The sequence below is a fragment of the Phocoena phocoena genome, chromosome 19 (assembly GCF_963924675.1).
Source record: "Phocoena phocoena chromosome 19, mPhoPho1.1, whole genome shotgun sequence".
NCBI classification, from domain to species: domain Eukaryota; kingdom Metazoa; phylum Chordata; class Mammalia; order Artiodactyla; family Phocoenidae; genus Phocoena; species Phocoena phocoena.
Window position 1 is genome coordinate 21538923 of NC_089237.1, and position 25714 is coordinate 21564636.

The 25714-nt window shown below is 43.3% G+C and overlaps 1 protein-coding gene and 1 pseudogene across 1 annotated transcript in view; one reads left to right on the top strand and one right to left on the bottom strand.

The window, feature by feature from the left end:
* Positions 1 to 2040: 2040 nt before the first annotated feature.
* Positions 2041 to 25714, top strand: part of CWC25 (CWC25 spliceosome associated protein homolog) — a 32134-nt gene continuing 8460 nt past the window's right edge. Inside the window, exons 1-8 of the mRNA XM_065897539.1 lie at positions 2041 to 2058; positions 4304 to 4476; positions 12144 to 12380; positions 15370 to 15439; positions 16128 to 16255; positions 16919 to 16982; positions 17608 to 17819; positions 18188 to 18286. Coding sequence (XP_065753611.1) covers positions 2041 to 2058; positions 4304 to 4476; positions 12144 to 12380; positions 15370 to 15439; positions 16128 to 16255; positions 16919 to 16982; positions 17608 to 17819; positions 18188 to 18286 — 1001 coding nt within the window. The remainder of the gene's footprint in view (positions 2059 to 4303; positions 4477 to 12143; positions 12381 to 15369; positions 15440 to 16127; positions 16256 to 16918; positions 16983 to 17607; positions 17820 to 18187; positions 18287 to 25714) is intronic.
* Positions 9939 to 10669, bottom strand: LOC136138917 (mitochondrial import inner membrane translocase subunit Tim17-A-like; annotated as a pseudogene).

Consider the following 25714-nt stretch of genomic DNA (forward strand, 5'->3'; position numbering starts at 1 on the left):
GAACTCCCTACTGTGTTGACTTTTGTATCTTTAAAAACATATTAACAATGTATTACCCACTAAAAAATGTTTTGTTGTTAAGAGTGTTTGGCTAGGGAAATAAAAGTTTAGCTCTAGCACAGTGAGTGAGAGGTAGGGAGTCTTAATGAAGCTGGAGAGGTAAGAAGAGTCAGATCATGAAAGAACTCGACATGGCCGCACAGCCCGGCTTATGGGATATTAGTTCCCCAACCAGGGATTGAACCCGGGCCCTCAGCAGTGAAAGTGCAGAGTCCTAACCACTGGACCACCAGGGAATTCCCAGGACTTCACATTTTTTAAACGCGGGCTCTATAGTATGAATAATGGGGAGCTATGAAACGTTTTAAAGCGGTGGGTTGATACAATCATATTTGCATTTTAGAGAGATCACTCTTAGCTATAAAAAGAGTGCATAGATCTATAAGGGATAAAACTGAAAACGGGGAAGTGGACTTCTACCGGGTGAGGGATGATGATGGCCTGAACCAGGCAGGTGGTGAATGGCATGGTGAGGTGGACAGATTTGAAAGATGTTGAGCAGTTAGAATCTTGTTGATTGGATGTTGGAGATGAGGGAGAGATCTAAGAATGACAGCCGGACGGAGAAGTGGTGGTAGTAGGGGATTGGGGGAGTAAGTATAGGTGAGATAACGCATTTAGTTTAAGCGACTTCCAGATGTCCAGTTGGAAATGACTAATAGCCAGGCTTAAAACCCTGGAGCTTGACAGAGGGCTATGACTGGAGATAATGAATTTGGGATTCATTAGCATATAGATGGTAACTGAAACCCTGTGAGTAGATGAGATCACCCAAGGAGAGCACCTACTGTGAAAGGACCTAAGACAGAACGGATGAAGAAGAAAAAAAGAAAATGTTCCCTGAGAAGGATCTAGAGAAGGAAAATTTGGAGAGTGATGGGAAGAAGTCAAGTGAAAAGTGTTTCGGTAAGGAGAGAGTGGTCCTCAATACCAAAGGCTAGGGGTAGTCCAGATGAGGATGAAATGTGTTATTTGATTTAAATACAGGGGTATTACTGAAGATCACGGGAAGAATAGTTGAGGGGAGGGTTTAGGTTAAGCAGAAGATGAAGCGGAAGCATCTTGTCTCCGAAGTGCAAACATCTTGTCTCCGAAGTGGAGACAACTTGTTTCAAGTTCGCTAAAGACGGAGAGGAGAGTGCAGCAGCTGGGGGAAAGACATGAGCTTTTTTCTTTTTTAAGGATCAACTGAGCGTATCTAAAATGATGATGACAAAGAACCAATACTTAGGGAGATAGAGGAGAGAGGGAGGAATTGAGTAATACCAGATGCGAGGGGTGGGATCCGAGCAGATGAACCGCCGTGCCTTAGATTAGGAGGGATGCTTCTTGCATCGTAAACGAAGGGAAAGGAAAGGGGAAAGCTGGCAGATTCTAAAGGTTTGGTGCAGGGAAGCTGATGGAATTTCGGTTCGATGGTTTCTATTTAACTCCGTAAAATACGCCTGGAGTAAGGGGGTTGGCTGTGAGTCGAGGTTTGAGGAGACTGCGGATTTGAAAAGCCGTTTAGAAATTCCGGGCCGCCCAGGCTGGTCCACGCTGGGGCTTCGCTAGGGAGGCCCCGAGTGGAGCTCCGAGGGGGACGCCGCGGTGCGTCGCCATGGCAACCGAACCGCCGGTCTAGGCCCAGGACCAATTGTAACTCGAAACAGCCGCAGCGTTTTAACTCACTACTCCAGAAATCAGGGGAGGAGCCAACCCGAGGCGACCAAAGTGAAACCACAGATCCCGCGATATCACGGCCGCAACCTGCGAAACTGCACGTGACGCTACCGCCACGCAGCGCGACAGCGAGTATTAAACGTCATGGTACCGCGACGCAGTCGCTCTAATACAACGCTCTCCCGGAAGTGGTCGCTGGATCGGGCAGTGAAAGTGGTAGCCAGTTGTACCCGGTATCAGATCTCCGGAGGTCGTAGCTGAGCTCTCTTTTTGCGTTTCGCCTCGATCCTTCCTGAGTCATCCAGGTTCTCCACCATCATGGGGGGCGGAGACCTGGTAAGTGAGGGAGCCCAGGGCTGGGGGAGGACTGAGGCCGGAGACCGACTGAGGCTGGGGACGGAAATTGGTGGGGGTGGCAGTGGGTATTCTTGCAACGCAGCCGTTGGGGACAGGGAGCTGTAGCCCTGGACAGGGGACGGATAACTAAGGCCATGAGGGACCGGGCGGAGACTTGGGAAGATATGTGAGGTGGGTCGCCAAGGAGGGGAGATGGTGTTTGTTGACAGGGAGCCCCTCTGGCTGGAAATTCTGGGAAGACTCGGGGGCGGTTGGAACCATGGCTAGGAAAGGAGGCAGGTATGGAGGACGTGTCACTTTGTTTTGTATATCTTGTCTTGGGATACATCTCCTTTCCTCAGCTAGGAGTTCAGTCATGTCCTGGGCTGTAGTAGGGGTGATTTGTGCCCCCGTTCTCCTCGTCCCTGAGCCATGTCCTGGGGTCACGGAAGATCTTCCTCATGTTCACTTTTCTGACTTCCACTCCTTCTTCAGTGCTGCATTCTGATCTGTAGTGGCAGAGCTTTCTTCTGAATTCATAGCACTTAATACAAGTTATATGGCTATTTCTCTTAAACTGTATAGTTCATTTGTAGGGGGCTAAGCCTCCGAATTGGGCAAATGTACCCATAAGAGCATGGTGCAAGATCAGCAAAATGCTAATCTCCTGAAAGTGTAGCTAATTGAATCAGCAAATAGATTCGTTTAGCCACCTGTCCAGTAGCTATATTAGAGTTTGTCAGGTGTTATCAGTTAGAATGAGTTCCAAGATACCATCAAGGTTCTTCTGACTTAGTGTCTTCAAGTAGCTGCATTTAGGGATAGGAAAGCTCTAATCCAGAGTTTCTCAACCTCAGTGCTATTGACATTTTGGGCTGGAGATAATTCTTTGTTGTGTGTGTGGTCCTGTGCATGTAGCAGCATCCCTGGCCTCTAGCCAGTAGCACCTTTCTCCTTCAGTTGTGACAACCAAAACTGTCTACAGACATTGCCAAATGTTCCCTGGGAGGCAAAATCACCCATATTGAAGGCGAGAGACGAGGACCATTAGGACAAGGTGGAGGGTTGGGGAGGAAGGACTGAACAACCTGATGAGGGGAAAGGGAGTACAAGAAGAGAGAGAGAAAAGGAAGCTCTCATTAAAAAAAAAAAATTATTTTGGCCACACTGAGCAGCATGTAGGATCTTAGTTCCCTGACCAGGCATTGAACCCTGCCCCCTACAGTGGGAGCACAGAGTCCTAACCACTGGACCACCAGGCAATTCCCTCATTTAGGTTTCTTAACTGGTCTCCTGGCTTTCAATCCTGATTCTCTCCAATCCATTCTTTACATGCTAGTCTGGTCATGTCTCCCACCTGCATGTGAATGTTTAGTGTTTTCTGCTGTCAACAGGATAAAATCCAATCCCTTAACATGGCTTATAAGGCCCTTAATCTGTTGCTTTCTTAGTTGGCTTCATCTTGAGCCCCTTCCCATCAGCTTGCTCTCCTATCTCCAGCCATGCTGAATTATTTGTTCTTTCTCACCACTGGGCCTGCAGTTTTGTGTGCTGTTACCACTGTGTGGAAATCTACCCCACTCCTTCCCGCTTCCTGCATCACTGGGCTAATTTATAATTATCCTTGGATGTCACTTCCTCCAGGAAACCTTCCCTGGTTGGGAAGCTGAACCAAAGCAGTGGCTCATGGGGAGGAGGGAGAGGAGAAGCATTCCTTGAGGGTGAGGAGGAAGATCAGAACCAGGGGGAGATTCTTGGGAAGGAAGGTTGAAAGAGGTACTAGGTGGGGTTGTAAACCATGCAAGTTTAAGGCACGTTAAGTGGACTCAAGGAAAAGAAAACTGTGTTCATAAGAATGAACGTCCAGTGCCAAAGGCACTTGAATTCTTTTGCCTTTTAGAGTCTATACTTTCCTGCTTCTCTACCCCATTCCTCCTGTATTGTCATCACCAACCCTCACTTCAGGCAAGGCTAGTGGAAGTCAGACTCACACATTTCAGGTTAGAAGTATTTGAAGGGAATCTCGGAGGGGCCTGTTTTATCCTGAAGCTTTATGTACTTGAACAACCTCTCTCCCGCCCCGCCATGTGTGAGATTTTTGGGTGCCAGCCTTGCCATTGTTAAAGACATCTTGCCCTTACATGCCTGCCTTGGCATGAATATAGGGGTGGGAAAGGGAGGGCCAGTTATACTCACCACCCACCCACTCCGCGCATTGTTTTCTCCCTCCTTTCATTTACCACAGAATCTGAAGAAGAGCTGGCACCCGCAGACCCTCCGCAATGTGGAGAAAGTGTGGAAAGCTGAGCAGAAGCATGAGGCGGAGCGGAAAAAGATCGAGGAGCTTCAGCGCGAGCTGCGGGAGGAGAGGGCCCGGGAGGAGATGCAGCGCTACGCGGAGGACGTTGGAGCTGTCAAGTACGTGAGGAACTGGGGCGATTTGGCCTGGGGGTGTCTTGGTGTGTGGGGAATTGCAGAACTGCCTGCCGGTGCATCGTCCAGTTGTTGCATAATAGCTGGTTAAGAGCATGAGTTTGGAATCAGACTGGCCTGGGTTCTGAGGCTGGCATGGCATGGACTAGCCTAGCTGTGTAACTGGGAGCAAGTTTGGGAGCCTTGGTTACCTTAGTAGAACCGGGGGAATGAGAGTACCCAACTCCTAAGGTTTGTTGAGGATCGAATGAGATGACATATAAAGGGCTTAGTGTAGACCAGGTTCATGGCAGATGATTGCCAAACAACTGTGGCTGAGGATGATTGCCTATACCCTGCTTCTCAGTATGTGTTGAGGCCTCAGTCCTGCTTTTGTTTAGTTATGGATTGCAGGCTCATTTTAGGGAGGCAGAGAGGTCCCATGGAAGGAGGTAGATGGTGTGTCTGTCAGTAAAAGCTGTGTGAATGCGGGCAGTCTCATTCGATATTCCCTGACTTCAGTTTCCTCTTGTATAATATAGGATAGGAGTAACAGACAATAATTACTCTACCCATCTCATAAGAGGGGATGGGAATAAATGTGTTCTGAGAAAAATTAAAAGCATAAAATATGCAGTGCAGGTTTCCCAGAACCTGGGATTCTAATCTGGGGTGTGAGGATAGACAGTGGGAATGTTCTTCTTTACTGATTTCTGTAATTTAATAAGGCGAGATCAGCTCCGGGCCCAGCCGGGGCTCTTGGCCAGGAAGTGGCCGCGCAGTGGGGAGGGTGCCCTCAAGCGGAGGTTCCGCGGCCCAGGGAGGGCAAAAGCAAAGTCTCTAACTTGTTCTCAGAGGGAGGTTTCTTGAGCCAGGGAGGTGGTCTGTGGTGGCACTAATGGAGTTAGCACTGGATAGAAGCTAGGTGTTGTGAGAGCGCCCCAATTTTTTTTTTTTTAAAGCCGATCCAAATTTCCATCTCTATTTTCTTTACTCTTTCTTGTTTCTAAATGTTCAATGTACTTTTTCTGCAGCTAATGAAAAGTGAAGGTCTTCAAATGTCATGTTTGAGAGTACAGGTAGTATTCAGTAGAAATTGGGAGTCGTCAATGTTTTTTTTTATCCCAAGAACATAAAACAATCTGTACATACATATTTTTTGTAAATTTTTTTTTTTTTTTTTTTTGCGATACGCGGGCCTCTCACTGCTGTGGCCTCTCCCGTTGTGGAGCACAGGCTCCGGACGCGCAGGATCAGCGGCCATGGCTCACGGGCCCAGCCGCTGCCGCGGCATGTGGGATCTTCCCGGACTGGGGCACGAACCCATGTCCCCTGCATCGGCAGGCGGACTCTCAACCACTGCGCCACCAGGGAAGCCCTGTAAATCTTAAATGTAAGAAAATATAGTTAAAAATCACCTGCTTTAAAATCAAATATAAAATTATTCTTTGGGAATTTGTTTTTTTAAAACAGTGAAAAGCAATGAGTAGTGAATATACTAAAGATATTTATAATTTCTGACTTATTTTAATATACTTGAAATTTTGTTTCTGGTAAGAGCTTTTGCTTTCTTGTTTGACTTCCTGATTAAGGTTCAGTAAAATGTGCATATAATAACAACAAACTGTATTCTGTATGAAAAAAACAAATCCGAGAAAACCCACGTCTTCACTGGAACGATCACCAATAAATCGGTATTTTTTAATTAAAAAAAAATATGCAGTGCATTCCTAAATCAGAATTGAATAAAAACTCCAGATAGACTAAAATTGACTTATCTGTACTATCCCTTGTTCATATCCTAGTGGGCAAGTCTCCAGGGTGACATGTGACATACTTCCCCTGTTGGATATACAGGGCTTTTCCTTAGTAATTTCATGACAGGAGGATTTGTGACATTCAGAGGCATGTGTGTGTGTGTGAGAGAGAGAGACTTAGTTTCAGTTCGTGGAAATGGCATTATGGAATTTAGGCAGGATAATAATTACATTCTTTCTTTTTTTGTTGTTTATTTTATTTATTTTTTATATAGCAAGTTCTTATTAGTTACCTATTTTATACATATTAGTGTATACATGTCAATCCTGATCTCCCAGTTCACCCCCCCCATTTCCCCCCCTTGGTGTCCATACGTTTGTTCTCTAAATCTGAGTCTCTATTTCTGCCTTGCAAACTGGTTCAACTGTACCATTTTTCTAGATTCCATATATATATGTGTTAATATACGATATTTGTTTTTCTGTTTCTGATTTACTTTTACTTCACTCTGTATGACAGTCTCTAGATCCATCCACATCTCTACAAATGACCCATTTTCATTCCTTTTTATGGCTGAGTAATATTCCATTGTATATATGTGTACATTCTTTCAGGATTGGCAGAAGGCCATTCTGACTTAAGTATAAAATTTGAAATGTTTTAAAATAAATGGAGTCTTGGCGTTTTTAAAGTACAGCACAATATATTTAGGGCATTAATATATAAAATGAGGTAAAATAATGAAATGTTATAAGTTTTTTTTAACCATAGATACACATTAAATTATTTTACTTTATACACTTTGTATAAATTATATTCTTTATAATTTAAACTAAATAAATTTCACACATTTGAATTAATTCCTGGGCAGCTTATATGACATTTTTATATGTGAGGTTTGAGATTTTGTGAACCCTTGATTTTAAAACAAATGTCAATTTTAGACGGAATACCCATTAGTTATAAGAGTTTACTTTCCCACTAACCAAAAGTAAAAAATTATTTTGAAATTTTTATTCAGCCAAACATTACATATTCTGTGCCTGATATGTCAGAAATTTGGGCTTTGCAGAGTCTAATTAATGAGGTCAGAGTATAGATGAGCAGCTTCAGAGCTGGGAGTCAGTGTATATCCTGTTGCTGACCCTCATGCCCTCTTGTCTGTTGGGAATGGGAGGAAGGTGATTTTATATTCTTTTGATTTTTTTGCCCCCTCACATATTCTCCAATGTTATGAAACTCAAAGGTTAGCACGTAGGTCCCTTTTTTTGGTCTTTACTTGCAGATGTATTTACACGATCTGCTTGTCCAGCTGACTGGTTTGTGTAGTCCTTTGCATAGTGTCGTGCTTTTCCTTTATCCAATACAACCCTTTGCTATTTAACAATTCACTTGTACGGTTCAGATAATCTTTTCTGTGTTTATTATACAGCTCTCTTAGAACAAAGAAAAAACCTCAATATGCATGTTATCCTTGATCTCCATCCAAATCCCTCTTTGCAATAGGATGTTGTTTAAGTATTTACTGATAATATTAGAAAATTGTGTTTTCTTTACCAGCATTTTTCAACGCTTGCACTTTAGGGTGTCCTTGGAAGATTAGATAAATGAAGATGGGAGTGATTCCCACCCAAGCAGGCTCTCTAAGATTAGCAGGAGGTGTCTGGGGCTAGGGCATCTGGATACTTTAAGAGCTGCCCGGGTGACCGTCATGGGCAGCCTCAATTGAGAACCTGTTCTATATCCTTAGTGATAGCAACAGCAAAAATCTATACACCATTTCATTTTTATATGATTTTTACCCCAAATGTTCTTTCATTTAAAAACTCAGAGAGAGGGTCTCACTTTAAAAATGATGAGAGATGGCAGTTACCAGCTCCATTTTAGACGTGAGGATATGGAAGTGCACAGAAGTAACTTGCACGTTTACCCAGCTGGGTCGTGGCGGAACCAGGTCAAGTCCAGTGGCACTGGATCTCAGCGATACAACATGTTCTCTTACTGGAGGGCCTGAGCAGGACTGATATTAGTTGAGTCCTTTGAAGACTAGCTGTAGCCCTGAAAATACTACTTTATAGAAGTATCTGTCTTCATTTTTCCTATCCTTTCTTCTGGATACGTCTTGCTCCTTTGCCTGCCTATTCCTGGCCCTCCTTCCTCTTCATCCCGTCTCTTCTCTTTTATTCACTTGCTTAGCTTCTTTTCCCTCATCCAGTAACTGCTCCTGCTTCCCAGGGCTCACTGTTCTTCTCCCTTCATTCCTGTGGTACCAGTGTCTGCTTCATGCTGACGACTCCCACGTTTATCCCACACAAACTCTTGTATCTCTGTACATTCAGGCAGTTCTGCTTCAAGTGTCCCACAGTTACCCATCACATACTTAGCTCTCAGCAGCACTGTTCCGTAATTACTTGACCTCTGTGCCTCATCTGGTAGCCTGTGAGCAACTCAGCTGCCTGAATCTTTGTCATCTTTCTGACCTTCTTCCTCTGCCTGGCACATAGGAAATGTGCCGAGTCGTCGTTTACAAATGAAAAAACAAATATTTATTTCCAGTTTCCCCATCTGCATTCGTGTCAGGCATGCATAAGTATGATCCCTTGAGCCATCTTTGACAAGTCCTTTTAGGATCCCCCCCCCACTCGATCACTGAGACCTGCTTTTCATTCAAAAAGTACTGCCAGTTCCAGACCCATTGCCCATGAATTGTCAAACACTGAACATACTAGGCAACTGTCTGGGATTCATTCCAGCCATCTAGGAGTTTAAAAAAACCTGGTGGGAGATACAAAACACATACATAGAGAATAAAAAGACTAGCTAGTGGGAACATCAGTGATTATCCCCAGGGTAAGAAGACATGACAGAACTACAGGGTAGGTTATGGGATAGGAGGGGCAAAGAAATTATGAAGTACATATTTTATCTCAATACATTTATGTTTCTTCTGCCAGTTGATGAGTTGCCCTTGAAGTAAAACAAAGACAAAACAAAACAGACTAGCTAGTGTTTATTTAGTACTTACTTTGTGCCGTGCACTCTTCTGAACACCTTAAAAATTCATTGACTTATTTAATCCCCAACAACCCTATGAGGCAGGTACTCTTTTATCCTCATTTTACAGGTGAGGACACCAGTGCTCAGATGAGTTGCTTGGCTTTAGAGCCGGGATTCAAATCCATGTTGCCTGACTCCAGAGCTTGTGCTCTTAACCATTATGTTATACTGCCTTTCAGGAAAATGAGCTTGCCAGAATATTCTAGTCACCACCGGTCTTCTTGCTCAGACCTCTTTAAGCTCTTATGTAGTCTGCCTTTCACAGTCAGTTCCCTCCAACCCCCAGGAGTTTTTTATTGTTTGAATAACAGAACCCACAAAACCAGGCAGAGAAGTCTCCAAGGAAATGATGGTTTTGTTTCACTGTTATTTGTCCCTTGGTTCTTCATCTTCTAAGCACTTATTAGTTTCTTTTAATGCTGTTAGACATGTATTTTGATTATAAATACAGTCCAACTGTGAATAAATAACTGTATTGTCTTTTTACACCCATCCCCCATGTTCCTTTAAATAGAAAAAAGTGCTCACTATCTCTTAATAGCCTATTTGGCCATGGTTGTCTCACCTGTGATTTAAAAATACATTGTATCTTGATCTTCCAAAATCCTTCTTGAATTACAGCTTATTCTGTTAAAGAAATTCTGGGAAAGAACTCATTGATATTGTTGATAGTCTCCAAAAGGTGAGGGTGGTAACTGAGTTGAAGGCACCGGGGATGGATCTTCAGCAAACCGAGGACCATTGGGAAACTACACAGAGGCAGATCTTGTCAGTAAGATACCAGCTCCTCCAATTAACCCTAGGAGAATGCCACCAGTCACAGCTGACCCAGCAACTGTGGCCACTGGTCCCTTTTGGCTGCCAATATGACTCCTGTGAAGGCTTCACTTGTGACAGAATTCCAGAGGTCTTTCTAACATGCACCATCCAGCAGAGAATCATGGAAAACAGACCTCCCCAAACTGCAAAGCCACCTCCTAACTGTGGAGGCCTGTTTTTGTTTTTTTTTTTGGCGGTACACAGACCTCTCACTGTTGTGGCCTCTCCCGTTGCGGAGCACAGGCTCCAGACGTGCAAGCTCAGTGGCCATGGCTCACGGGCCCAGCCGCTCCGCGGCATGTGGGATCTTCCCGGACTGGGGCACAAACCCGTGTCCCCTGCATCAGCAGGCAGACTCTCAACCGCTGCGCCACCAGGGAAGCCCGGAGGCCTGGTTTTAATAGCTGTCAAACTCCCACGTAGTCTCTGGTTTACTCCCACTGGAGAATGGTGAAAACCTTTAATTGCATAAAAGACACTACTACCTGTGGTACCCATCATAAAGGCCCCACCACAGTTTTCCACATAGTTCTCCGGGGCACGGCTCTCACTCTTGCTCCTCCATCTTGACCCCAGTGGTGTGAGTGAGATTGGGTAAGCTGGGTGGAGCCTGACCCCTGTGGCCCACAATCAATTCTGTTTTCTTTTTTTAAAATAAATTTATTTATTTATAGCTGCATTGAGTCTTTGTTGCTGCACTCAGGCTTTCTTCAGTTGCGTTGAGCAGGGGTTACTCTTCGTTGTGGTGCACGGGCCTCTCATTGTGGAGGCTTCTCCCGTTGGGAAGCACAGGCTCCAGGCACGCGGGCTTCAGCAGTTGTGGCACACGGGCTCAGTTGCTCCGCAGCATGTGGGATCTTCCCGGACCAGGGCTCAAACCTGTGTCCCCTGCATTGGCAGGCGGATTCTTAACCACCGCACCACCAGGGAAGCCCCACAATCAATTCTTAATCATAGACTATAGTGTTTCTCAAGCCAATCCTTATAATAGGAAAAGAAATCTGAAGGGTTAGACCCTCTATTATTGGTTTAAATTATTTTTATTAAAGACATATGCAAAGATATAACTAGGAAGGTATTATTTATGCTCATAGTTGTTATATAATCTTAAACAAAAATAATTATACAAAATTTAAAAGTCATAGTCAAAAACCATTGCACCTACTGTTATAGATAATATTGTTTCGCTGAACCTGCTTTGCTACTTGTAGTGTGAATGTGGTATTGGCTGCTCCAACACGTGCTCTTATGAATGAGTTCAACACACCTTTACTGTCCGTTGTGTGAGGGCTCAATTTTCTCACCACTTTTTTTCTCTTAGAACCACAGGAAAATATTTGGCATGATACTGTGACATAATTTGGCTTCCCTCTTTTGGCTTGAAAGCATAACTTGTTATTGCTGGTCTTTTCTCATTATCCCCTCGAATGTATATTACCACTGGTGCCAAGGTGACAGTAAGCACCGAAACACACAGTAAACACAACTGCATATGTGGTCACTGAAATTGTTTTGGTGATGAGCTGATCCAGAACATGCATGTTAGCTCTTTCAGATTATCCTCGAAATGAAAGCACAACATAAAGACTTTGTAAAGGAGACTTGAGAAACCCTGAGCAGAAGATCCATGCCCCAGGCTGAGGAACTTTTTTTTCCTCATAAATTGCTTTAGGTGTGTGGAAATGATCTCTCTCCTAAAATGTAAACTCCATGACAGCAAGTACCGTTTCTTCCCAAGTGCCCCATGGGGTGTGGTGTTTAGCCCTTGCTAAGGGGCCTGTAGAATGAGTCCAGTTCTGACCAGCTGTGCCTTTTTTTTTTTTTTAAGTTTGGCCACGCCTTGAGGCCTGCAGGATCCTTGTTCCCTGACCAGCAATGATCAAACCTGCACCCTTGGCAGTGAGAGCATGGAGTCCTAACCACTGGGCCGCCAGGGGATTCCCACAGCTGTGCTTATCTATCCCTCATGTTCAGGTTTTGTGTGTAGGTTTGAGAAGTCTACATTTTCTTTGACTGTATTTTTTTTTTTCTTCAACTAGGAAAAAGGAAGAAAAATTGGACTGGATGTACCAGGGTCCTGGTGGGATGGTGAACCGTGATGAGTACTTGCTGGGGCGTCCCATTGACAAATACGTTTTTGAGAAGATGGAGGAGAAGGAAGCAGGCTGTTCTTCTGAGACAGGACTCCTCCCAGGCTCTATCTTTGCCCCATCAGGTGCCAATTCCCTTCTTGACATGGCCAGCAAAATCCGGGAGGATCCGCTCTTCATCATCAGGTACTGATGAGCGGCTGAGAAGGGGTTTTATTACAGAGATGCTTAGCAGAGATGGTATCTCACCTCTTGCTTTGCAGTTGGTTTCCTGTTGGCTTTTGTCTGCCATGTAAAAGGATTTGTCTCCATCTGGGCTTCTGATGTTGAAAAGGAGGCTCTATTAAGGGTGCCTGAACTAGGCTGTTTGGGAAGAGATTGGTAAATGTACCAGGCCAGACCAAATTTATTCATTTACCTTTGGCCCTTAAACAAAAATAAGAGGTAGAAGCAAGGTGAGAAAGACTGGCAGCTTCTTAGAAATTGGGGGATATGTGTAGAGTTGGCTGGGGGGTTGAATAGGCCTTTTCCCCTCCCCTCTACCCCTCCCTTTTGTTTGTTTTTTGCAGCAGAACCCTTTGAAAAGAAACTTTAGAATTTTATTTAACCCTAATATGTAACAGATCAAAGTAGAGCTGCATTTTGGGTGTTAAATGAAATCATGTGGTGCGTTTTTTTTGTTTTTAATTTCCATTTATTTTATTTCAAGTGTGTAAGGTTGAACATTAAAAAATGTTTATTTCTTATTTAATTTCTTTTGAAAATTCTTTTAAAGTTATCTATATATTACAGATATATATTTATATGTAAATATTTTCTCCCATTTTGTTAGTGTCAATTAATTGTGGTAAAATACACATAACATAAAATTTACCATCTTAACTTCTTTTTTCTTTTTTTTCAAGTTCCTTAAACTCACCAGCGTACAAATGTGAGCAGGCACTCTTCCCACACTCACATTGTATCATGAGTACATGTTTGGGTTTTTTAAATAAATTTATTTATTTTTGGCTGCATTGGGTCTTCACTGCTGCACACGGGCTTTCTCTAGTTGTGGCGAGCGGGGGCTACTCTTCACTGCGGTGTGCGTGCTTCTCACTGCGGTGGCTTCTTTTGTTTTGAAGCACAGGCCCTAGAGCGCATGGGCTTCAGTAGTTGTGCCGTGTGGGCTCAGTAGTTGTGGCTCACAGGGTCTAGAGCACAGGCTCAGTAGTTGTGGTGCACAGGCTTAGCTGCTCCGTGGCATGTGGCATCTTCCCGGACCAGGGCTCAAACCCATGTCACCTGCATTGGCAGGCAGATTCTTAACCACTGCGCCCCACGGAAGTCCCATTTTAACTATTTTTAAGTGTACGTTTCAGTGGCAGTAAGTATATTCACAGCATTGTGCAACCATCACCACTACCTATCCTTCTCCAGAACTTTTTCATCTTCGCAACTGAACCCTTATACTCATTAAACAGTAAGTCCCCATTCTCTCCTCTTCCCAGCTCCTGGCAGCCACTTCTACTTTCTGTCCCTATGAATGTAACTACTGTAGTTACCCATATAAGTGGAATCATATGGTATTTGTCCTTTTGTGACTGACCTATTTCACTCAGCATAATGTCATCAAGGTTCATTTGTGTTACAGCATGTGTCAGAATTTCCTTCTTTTTAAAAATTGTGGTAAAATACACATGACAAAATTTACCATTTTAACCATTTTAAGTATATATATAGTTCAGTAGTAAGGGTATCCAAATTGTTGTGCAACCAATCTCCAGAAATTTTTCATCTTGCATAACTGAAAATCTGTATCCATTAAGCAACAACTCTTCATTTCCTTTTCGCCCCAGCCCCTGGGAACAACTATTGTACTTTTCATTTCTATGAGTCGGACTATTCTGAACCTCATAAAAGTTGAAATCATTCAATATTTGTTTTTTTGTGACTGGCTTATTTTACTTAGCATAATGTCCTCAAGGTTCATCCATGTTGTAGCATGTATCAAAATTTCCTTCCTTTTTAAGGCTGAATAATATTCCGTTGCATGTGTATACCACATTTTTTAATCCATTCATCTGTCGTGCACATTTGGGTTATTTCCACCTTTTGGTTATTGTGAATAATGCTACTATGAACATTGGTGTACAAATATTGTGCATATTATTTTATAAACTCCTTTTTATCACCTAATCATATATATGGGACATTTTTCTGTGTTGCTGACTGTACTTCTGTCACATCATTTTTAATATCTATATTGTATGGATATACCATAATTTATTTATTTATTTTAAAACATTTTTTTGACACCTTCCCTTTCTTTTTTTTTGTTTTGTTTTTTAAAATTTTTACTTATTTATTTTTGGTTGCATCAGGTCTTAGTTGCGACACGCAGGATCTTTCATTGTGGTGCGTGGCCTCTCTAGCTGTGGTGTGTGGGCTTAGTTGGCCCAGCATGTGGGATCTTAGTTCCCTGACCAGTGATTGAACCTGCATCCCCTGCACTGGAAGGCGGATTCTTAACCACTGGCCCACCAGGGAAGTCTCTACCATAATTTATTAATATTCTCCTGTTGGATCCCTAACTTGTTTCCAAGTTTTCATTGTTATAACATGAACACCTTTTTAGTGACCTTCCTTGATTATATCCTTTCAGTAACAAATTCTTGAGGAAGCATTTGTAAGATTAAAGAGTTTGTGAGTATGTACAGGCTGTGATAAATGTTGCCGAATTGTCCTCCGGGAAGGTTGACCAGTTTACCCTCCTATGAACCCTATGTGAGAGTAAGACTTCTTGAAAGAGGTGTATCCATTCTGTTTATTTCCCAGGGGTTATCATGCTAAACAGTGGAGGTAGTATTGAAATGTTGCATACGTTTGATACACAAGATGACATACATTTACTTGACCAGTTGGGAAGCCCTGAGCATGAAGCTTAATAAGCAACAGACCAAACTCACTTTCTTGCACAACAGGGAACCAGTGTGAACTTTCCCCACAATATTCAATCCCTTATGCAGATTTGGGAAAGATTTCTGGCTTCCACACAATCATGCAGATTGCACCATGGGGCCTGTCTGCCTGCACTGAGAAGAAAGATTGCTGTATAGAATCATGGAGAGTAGAATGAATGGTTTAATCCCCTTTTCTGAAAGAAAGAATCATGATTTTTATAACTTCTCTTTAGGAAGAAAGAAGAAGAGAAAAAAAGAGAGGTATTGAATAATCCTGTGAAAATGAAGAAAATCAAAGAATTGGTAAGTAGTACATCAAATAAGCATCAAGAGCTACTTAACAGGAAAACTCCTCTCCATTTACTCTTATGAGAGGGAAAGCAGCATGGCTTTAAACATTTTTGTCTTTTAGAGACCTTCTCCTGGTGATTTTGTGCAATCTTAACATATAAAGCTTAATTATGCTTGATTTTCTCTTTTATGTCTTTTGGTTGGAAAAACAGCATGTGACATCATTCTTCCAGAAAAAGAGGGGTATTGGGATGTGCCTGTGGACAGCATGATCATGCAGTGTGTTCAGGAGACCAGGTGGTTTCAAGCCTTTAGGGCCCGTTCATCACTCATGTAACATATTATGTGATTGTTCTTGGATTGGAAAATTTAAAGGTTGATCTTGTGGTCCCTGCTTACTGTCAGCAGAGTTGCAGTCTTTTGACAAATGGGAATTCCTAAGCAGTGGTTCTGGGGACTGTTTCAAAACACAGATTCCCAGCCCCACCCACCAGAGGGTCCGTTCAGTAGTCTAGGGGCGTTTGTGCACAACCAGGGTCCAGACCCTCTAGTCTTCTCGACAGGGGACGTCTGATCATGTCCTGGACCCCTGTAGACCCTGAGGCCTGGAGGCAGGTAGTTTACACATGACCCTGGCCCCTCAGAGGGACTGACAGGGGTCCCAGTAATCTTGCGCGGTTATGTTCTGGGCATTTTCTAGTTGCAAATGAGTCTGGAAAAAAAGGAGAAGAAGAAAAAGAAGGAGAAGAAAAAGAAGCACAAGAAACATAAGCACAGAAGCTCAGGCAGCGATCGTGGCAGCAGCGAGGATGAGCACGGCCGGGAGAGGTGAGTGTGTGGAACGGCGTCCTGCACCGTTGATTCACTCACTCATTCATTCCACAGATACGAACTGAATACCTGCTCCGGGCCAGGAGCCACCAGGTTCTGGGGGTTCAGTGGAGAACACTTGCACACCGGCCCTCTGCCCCCAGAGCTGGCCAGCTAGCACTTGAGTTCCCGGAGGAGTTGGTGAAACCCCCAGGGGAGCTGGCTGTAGCTGTGTCAGTCTTAGGTCAGACATCCTGGATATGACTTTCATCTCAGCTCTTCATTCCTGCAAGACTTACGTGGGTTTTATAGAGGCTTTTTTTTTTTTTTTTTTCCCAAATGCATTAATGGGCCCATCTGGACCTGTTCTGTGTGTCTCCTTTGCGGGAGCCGCCAGCGTTGTCTCTGCTGACTCACTCGTAGTCCCTAGAATAGCAGCACGAGGTGAGAGGAGAATGTGCTCGGGCGCTGGGGCTGAGAAGCAAGGCCCACGGTTTTTCTCAGTAAAAACATGACTGTGCTGATGCATCTTCCAGCAAAGATAGAGAAACACACTCCCATGTGAGAGCCGGGAGGTGGGAGAGGTCACGTTTGAAACAGGAAGCACATCTCAGCACAAGAGCTGTAAACTGGACCCTTAGGCATTTTCTTTTTCAATGAATATGTGTTTTAATCTCTTAGATCTCAAAAGAAGATGGCAAATTCTTCCCCTGTTTTGTCCAAAGTCCCTGGATATGGCTTACAGGTAAGGATATGGGCTTCTCAAAGGGAGTGACTGAGGGACTGGAACGTGCCAACCTGGGTACCTTTTTGGACACAGAGCATATTTAGCAGCCAATCAGACGTGCGGAAAGAAGGGAGTTTGGGCGGCACAGACTGGAGAACAGGCCCATTCCTTATCCCTGAGCCTCTGACTATGGCTGAGGGCCCTCTGAGCAGAGAGGCTAAACTACCAGTGGGCATTTAGGCATTCCGTCCATCCCTCTGCATATAACTTACATGAAATGCGTACATGTTAAGGGTTGATGACTTTTTGATAAATGTACATCCCTCTGGATTCCTTTTTTCCCCTGAGTATGTTTAACCTGAGGTCCTGTCCTCCTCCGTATTCTGCCTCCTGCTCCTCCTTAGGCTGTAGCAAAGAGCCAAGCCAATTTAGGTGGTTGGGTGATACATCCTCTTAGGGCATTCTGAGGATAACTTTCGTAAGTTTATACAGCTCTCAGTGGTAACTGTGTGATGGGATTGGTATACCCAGTTGGCTCCTTACAGAACCTCAGTGCTTATTCATTTTCTTGTTTCACTGCATCTTTTCCTGAGCTGCTAGATTTTCCTATGAATAACTTTTCTTCCTTTCCTTGATGATATAGGTCAGGAACTCTGACCATAGCCAGGGACTGCAGGGTCCTCTGACAGCTGAGCAAAAGCGAGTGCGTGGGTTGAAGAATTACTCCAGGTCCAGAAGCTCGTCTCCCTCACCTCCCAGACATGCCAGCAAGAAGAGCACCAGAGAAGCAGGGTCTCGGGACAGGAGGTCTCGATCCCCAGGCAGAAGGTCACGGTCCCCAAGGCCAAGCAAACCGTGAGTATGGGAATTCAGCGGGAAATAACCTGTGAAGGTGGGGGCCTGGTTACAGCTGGTATTTACAATGTCTGTTCATCAACTCTTCCAAATGTCTTTGCTTTGTTATTATCTTTACTTTTTTTTTTAATGTAAAGCTCAGACCCCTAGAACTACATATTTATATATGTGGAATCTCTAGAGTGAGATTAATATCAAATCTTATGTATCCTTATGCCTTTGTTTTTCTTCCACTTCTTCCCTCTATTTTCTTCAATTTGGATTATAGTTCTAAAACTGTTAGCTTTTCTTCCATCATTTGACGGACATGATAAAAGCCACTGTATTGAAAAAGCTCTTCTCCTCTCTGCCCTCTGTGTCTGTTACAGGCACAACTCTAAGGTAAATAGGAGAGACAGAGGCCGAAGTAAGAGCCTATCACCTAAAAAAGACATCTACCAAAGGCGGCATGGTCATGGGTACACCAGGTGAGTCAAGAGCCCAGTAGGTTAACTTCAGACTTTCAGGCCCGAGTCTTGGAATGGCTCAGACCAGGGCAAGTGGATAATCTATATCACCTTTTTCGCCCATCCCTCTTTTATTCATCTTGGTCAACTTTTAACCATCTGCCCTGCCCCCCACCCCATGCGAGTCACATTGAAAGGACAAAGTAAATAGTTTTGAACTATTGAACTAATGACCAATTCACTAAGTGATTGTCTCTCAACACCTGTAAACATGTTATTCTCACAGAGATTTCTACAGGAAGCTTTTCTTAAGAGTATGCTCCTTTCTTGAGGCATCAGCTGAAAGGGAAGCAGGAAGGTGGTCTCCTTGAGGGCAGACACCCTAAGATAAACTCTGTATATGAGTTGGGTGTGGTGTGGGTCAGACAGAACATGGGTGTGCAGTCATGGGACCTGAGGGGAGTTGGCTGTGCCCATGAAAGGCTGTCCCTAGGGGTCTCGATTGCTCTTAGAAGTTTAGATGAGGGAATTCCCTCGCAGTCCAGTGGTTACGACTCGGCGCTTTCACTGCCGTGGGCTCCAGTTCAATCCCTGGTCAAGGAACGAAGATCTCATTAAAAAAAAAAAGTTTAGTTGACTTGGGCAACTTTTGTGCACTTCCTTTAACTGCCTCCCCCCGTTGGCTGCACATTAGAATCACCTGGAAAGCTTAAAGAAAAACCAAAATCCCAATCAATCCCTTGTTGCACCCCAGCCCTATTACATCACAGTCTCTGGGGATGGGCCCAGACATCAGTATTTTTAAAGCATCCCAGTGGTTCCAGTGCACAACCAGCACTGAGAACCACTGAGAGTTCCTAACAACCTCTTCTATTCAGTATGCTGTTAGAAGAGAGGCAAACCCTAAACTCCCTTTTAACTTTTAATTGCCTGATTCCCTAAGTTTAAGGTTTCATTTTCACTGGCAACTTTTCAAAATACGCATGTACATATTTCCCTGCCTTCCCAGAGAGGGAGGGTATATTATGCATAATTTAATCTTTTATTGGTGACACTGGGTCAGTTCTTCTGCTGTGCTATAATTCATGCTGTTCTTAGGGATGGATGCTCATGAGTGTATTTTTTTTGATGTATTTTAAGGCTCTTGGTCAGCGCAAGGTCTGCTTTTTCAGATCCCGCTTTGTTTTTCTGTCTCTTTTGCCATCTGCCATCACTTAAATTTGTCTCACTTTGTCAGCCTTTCTTATCGCCCTTAGAATCTTTGTTGAATTTTGTGATTTAAAATGAGTTAGAATAAACAACAAGGTCCTACTCTATAGGACCAATAGACCAATACTTCAATAAAGTTTTTTTTATAAATAAATTTATTTATTATTTTTGGCTACGTTGGGTCTTCGATGCTGTGTGCGGGCTTTCTCTAGTTGCAGCTAGTAGGGGCTACTCTTCGTTGTGGTGTGCGGACTTCTCATTGCGGTGGCTTCTCTTGTTGCGGAGCACGGGCTTTAGGCATGTGGGCTTCAGTAGTTGTGGCACTTGGGCTCAGTAGTTGTGGCTCACGGGCTCCAGAGCTCAGGCTCGGTAGTTGTGGCACATGGGCTTAGTTGCTCCGCGGCATGTGGGATCTTCCCGGACCAAGGCTTGAACCTGTGTCCCCTACATTGGCCGGCAGATTCCTAACCACCGTGCCACCAGGGAAGTCCCAGTAAAATTTTAAAAAAATAAATAAATAAAGTGAGTTAGAGCCCTCAAGACTTTTGTCTTCCAGGAATGGAAACACAGAAACTTGAAAGCATGGATTCTATGATATCTCTTTGTTTTGGTTTGGTGTTCCAGGGAGTTGAACACCAAAGATGGTGCTGAATTAAGACAAAAGAAAAGTTTTGGCTGTAAAACCTTTCTTAGCACTACTAGTTCCACTGTTTCTCAGATTGAGAATCACTGGATATTTCCTCAAGGGCCTGAGAGTTCTGTAAGAATAAAAATTTTTTGAGTTCTCTTTTGTGTGTATGTTTTGTTTTAATTAGTGATCTAAAACAACTTTCTTGTCAGCTGAAGCTTTTCTTTAGCAGTGAGGCTCTCAATTTAAAGCGATTTTTACAGACTAAGACTTTTTTTTTCTCTTAAGTTTTTTTGGGGACTGAGGGATTCCACATTATTTTTCCATTGCTTTCAGTGCTTCCTAAATTTCTTATAGTCAACACAGCACTTAAAAAAAATTATTCAAATGTAGTAGTTGATTTGCAATGTTGTATTAATTTCTGCTGTACAGCAAAGTGATTCAGTTACACACACACACACATATGCACATTCTTCTTCATATTCTTTTCCATTATGGTTTATCACAGGATATTGAATACAGTTCCCTGTGCTATACAGTAGGACCTTGTTTATGCATTCTATATGTGATAGATATCACGATATCACAACACTTTTTTTAAAAAATTTATTTAATTAATTTATTTTTGACTGCGTTGAGTCTTCCATGCTGTGCGTGGGCTTTCTCCAGTTGCAGCGAGAGGGGGCCACTCTTCATTGTGGTGTGCAGGCTTCTCATTATGGTGACCTGTCTTGTTGCAGAGCACGGGCTCTAGGTGCGTGGGCTTCAGTAGTTGTGGCATGCAGCCTCAGTAGTTGTGGCTCGCAGGCTCCAGAGCAGAGGCTCACTAGTTGTGGTACATGAGCTTAGCTGCTCTGTGGCATGCGGAATCTTCCTGGACCAGGGCTCAAACCCACGTCCCCTGCATTGGCAGGCAGATTCTCAGGCACTGCGCCACCAGGGAAGCCCCGCAACACTTATAATTTTAAAAAATGTGTATGCTCAAAACAAACTAACAAAAATCACTACTATAAGGTCATACCCCAGAAGTGGCTAAAATTCCTTCTGTTGGGCTTGTAAATTGCCCAGAACAAAGGTGGCAATAGGAAATAGAAAATGGAGTTACTATTCTTGCATTAATTACTATTATTAAGGCACAATTTCTTTAATTGTTTTGATCAAATAATAGACACCTTTTTTTTTTTTTTTTTTTTGCGGTACGTGGGCCTCTCCTGTTGTGGAGCACAGGCTCCGGACACGCAGGCCCAGCGGCCATAGCTCACAGGCCCAGCCGCTCCATGGCATGTGGGATCTTCCCGGACCGGGGCACAAACCCGTGTTCCCTGCATTGGCAGGTGGACTCTCAACCACTGCGCCACGAGGGAAGCCCCAACAGACACCTTTTTTTAAAAGGTAGTTTATTTATAATATTATATCAGTTTCAGGTGTACAACATAGTGATTCAATATTTTTATAGATTATACTCCATTTAAAGTTATTATAAAATATTGGCTATATTCCCTGTGCAGTATAATATATCCTTGTATCATATTTATTTTATACATAGTAGTTTGTACCTCTTATTCCCCTACTCTTATCTTGTTCCTCCTCCATCCCCCTCCCCACTGTTTACCACTAGTTTGTTCTCTACATCTGTGTGTCTGTTTTCTGTTTTGTTATAGTCATTCATTTGTATCATTTTTTAGATTCCACATATAATAACATACAGTCTTTCTCTGAGTTATTTTACTAAGCATAATATCCTCCAAGTCCATCCATGTTGTTGCAAATGGCAAAATTTTCACTCTTCTTTATGGCTGAGTAATATTCCATTATGTACCACATCTTCTTTATCCAGTCTTCTGTTGATGGACACTTAGGTTGCTTCATATCTTGGCTATTATAAATAATGCTGCTATGAACATTGGGGTGCATGTATCTTTTCAAATTAGTGTTTTTATTTTCTCTGGATATATACTCAAGAGTGGAATTGCTGGGAATTCCCTGGCAGTCCAGTGGTTAGGACTCTGTGCTTCCACTGCAGGGGGCACAGGTTCGATCCCTGGTCAGGGAACAAAGATCTTGCATGGCGTGGCAAAAAAAAGAGTGGAATTGCTGGATCATATGGTAGTTCTATGTTTACTTTTTTGAAGAACCTCCATACTGCTTTCCATAGTGGCTGCACTAATTTACATTCCCACCAGCAGGGTAAGTAGGGTTCCCTTTTCTCCACATCCTCACTGACCTTTGTTATTTGTGGTCTTTTTGACACCAGCCATTCTTCAGGTGTGAGGTGATATCTCATTGTGGTTTTGGTTTCATTTCCCTGATGATTAGCAATGTTGAGCATCTTTTCATGTACATGTTGACTATAAGAAGACTAGCCAACATGCACAAGAAGATATAGAAGACTATATCTTCTTTGGAAAAATGTCTTAACCTAACAACTTTTTTTTTCTTTTTTTTTCAAGTTCCTTAAACTCACCAGCGTACAAATGTGAACAGGCACTCTTCCCACACTCACATTGTATCATGAGTACATGTTTGGGTTTTTTAAATAAATTTATTTATTTTTGGCTGCATTGGGTCTCCATAGCTGCACACGGGCTTTCTCTAGTTGCAGCGAGTGGGGGCTACTCTCCATTGCAGTGTGCGGGCTTCTCACTGTAGTGGCTTCTCTTGCTGCGGAGCATGGGCTCTAGGCGTGTGGGCTCATCTTGTGGCATGCGGGCTCAGTAGTTGTGGCTTATGGGCTCTAGAGCGGAGGCTCAGTAGTTGTGGCACACGGGCTTAGATGCTGTGCGGCATGTGGGATCTTCCTGGACCAGGGTTCAAACCCATGTCCCCTGCATTGGCAGGTGGATTCTTAACCATTGTGCTACCAGGGAAGTCTCATTTTTTTTGTTTTGTTGATAGTTTCCTTTGCTGTGCAAAAGCTTTCAAGTTTAATCAGGTCCCATTTGTTTATTTTGACTTTTGTTTCCTTTGTCTGAGGAGACAGATCTAAACAAATAATTGCTGTGACTTATGTCAAAGAATGTTCTGCCTATGTTTCTTTTTTTATATATTATTTTTAAAAATATCTTTATTGGATTATAATTGCTTTACAATGTTGTGTTAGCTTCTGTTGTACAACAAAGTGAATCAGCTATAAGTATACACATATTCCCATATCCCCTCCCTCTTGAGGCTTCCTCCCATCCTCCCTATCCCACCCCTCTAGGTCACCACAAAGCATCGATCTCCCTGTGCTATGGAGCAGCTTCCCACTAGCCATCCATTTTACATTTGGTAGTGTATGTATGTCAGTGCTACTCCCTCACTTTGTCCCAGTTTCCCCTTCCCGCTCTGTGTCCTCAAGTCTGTTCTCTACATCTGCATCTTTACTCCTGCCCTGCCACTAGGTTCATCAGTACCGGTTTTTTAGATTCCATATATGTGCATTAGCATACAATATTTGTTTTTCTCTTTCTGACTTACTTCACTTTGTATGGTAGACTCTGGGTCCATCCACCTCATTACAAATAACTCAATTTCATTCCTTTTTATGGCTGAGTAATATTCCATTGTATATAAATGCCACACCTTCTTTATCCATTCATCTGTCGATGGATGTTTAGGTTGCTTCCATGTCTTGGCAATTGTAAATAGTGCTGCAGTGAACATTGTGGTACATGTATCTTTTTGAATTATGGTTTTCTCAGGGTATTTGCCCATGAGTGGGATTGCTGGGTCATATGGTAGTTCTATTTTTAGTTTTTTAAAAAACCTCCATACTGTTCTCCACAGTGGCTGTATCCATTTACATTCCCACCAACAGTGCAGGAGGGTTCCCTTTTCTCCACCCCCTCTTCAGCATTTATTGTTTGTAGATTTTTTGATGATGGCCATTCTGACTGGTGTGAGGTGATACCTCATTGTGGCTTTTTTTTTTTTTTTTTTTGCCATACGCAGTCCTCTCACTGTTGTGGCCTCTCCCATTGCGGAGCACAGGCTCCGGACACACAGGCTCAGTGGCCATGGCTCACGGGCCCAGTCACTTCGCGGCATGTGGGATCTTCCTGGACCGGGGCATGAACCTGTGTCCCCTGCATCGGCAGGCAGACTCTCAACCACTGTGCCACCAGGGAAGCCCTCTCATTGTAGTTTTGATTTGCATTTCTCTAATGATTAGTGATGCTGAGCATCTTTTCATGTGTTTGTTGGCAATCTGTATATCTTCTTTGGAGAAATGTCTATTTAGGTCTTCTGTCCATTTTTGGATTGGGTTGGCTTTTTTTGTTTGTTTTGGGGTTTTTTGTGTGTGTGTGTTTGTGGTACGCGGGCCTCTCACTGTTGTGGCCTCTCCTGTTGCGGAGCATAGGCTCCGGACGCGCAGGCTCAGCAGCCATGGCTCACGGGCCCAGCCGCTCCACGGCATGTGGGATCCTCCTGGACCAGGGCACGAACTGGTGTCCCCTGCATCGGCAGGCAGACTCTCAACCACTGTGCCACCGGGGAAGCCCCTGGGTTGTTTTTTTGATATTGAGCTGCTTGTAAATTTTGGAGATTAATCCTTTGTCAGTTGCTTCATTTGCAAATATTTTCTCCCATTCTGAGGGCTGTCTTTCTGTCTTGTTTATGGTTTCCTTTGCTGTGCAAAAGCTGTTAAGTTTCGTTAGGTCCCCCTTGTTTATTTTTGATTTTATTTCCCTTAGTGTAGGAGGTGGGTCAGAGAAGATCTTGCTGTGATTTATGTCAAAGAGTTCTGCCTATGTTTTCCTCTAAGAGTTTTATAATGTCTGGCCTTAACATTTAGGTCTTTAATCCATTTTGAGTTTGTTTTTGTGTATGGTTTTAGGAATTGTTCTAATTTCATTCTTTTTTTTTTTTTTTTTTTTTTTTTTTTTTTTTTTTTTTTTTTTTTTTTGTGCTGTACGCGGGCCTCTCACTGTTGTGGCCTCTCCCGTTGTGGAGCACAGGCTCCGGACGCACAGGCTCAGCGGCCATGGCTCACGGGCCTAGCTGCTCCGCGGCATGTGGGATCTTCCCAGACCGGGGCACGAACCCGCGTCCCCTGCATCGGCAGGCGGACTCTCAACCACTGCGCCACCAGGGAAGCCCTAATTTCATTCTTTTACATGTAGCTGTCCAGTTTTCCCAGGTGCACTTATTGAAGAAGCTGTCTTTTCTCCATTGTATATTCTTGCCTCCTTTGTCAAAGATAAGGTGACCATATGTGTGTGGGTTTATCTCTGGGCTTTGTATCCTGTTCCATTGACCTATATTTCTGTTTTTGTGCCAGTACCATACTGTCTTGATTACTGTAGCTTTGTAGTACAGTCTGAAGTCAGGGAGCCTGATTGCTTCAGTGCTGTTTTTCTTTCTCAAGATTGCTTTGGCTATTAGGGTCTTTTGTGTTTCCATACAAATAGTAAAATTTTTTGTTCTAGTTCTGTGAAAAATGCCATTGGTAATGTGATAGGGATTGCACTGAATCTGTAGATTGCTTTGGGTAGTACAGTTATTTTCACATTGTTGATTCTTCCAATCCAAGAACATGGTATATCTTTCCATCTGTGTGTATCGTCTTTGATTTCTTTCATCAGTGTCTTATAGTTTTCTGCATATAGGTCTTTTGCCTCCTTAGGTAG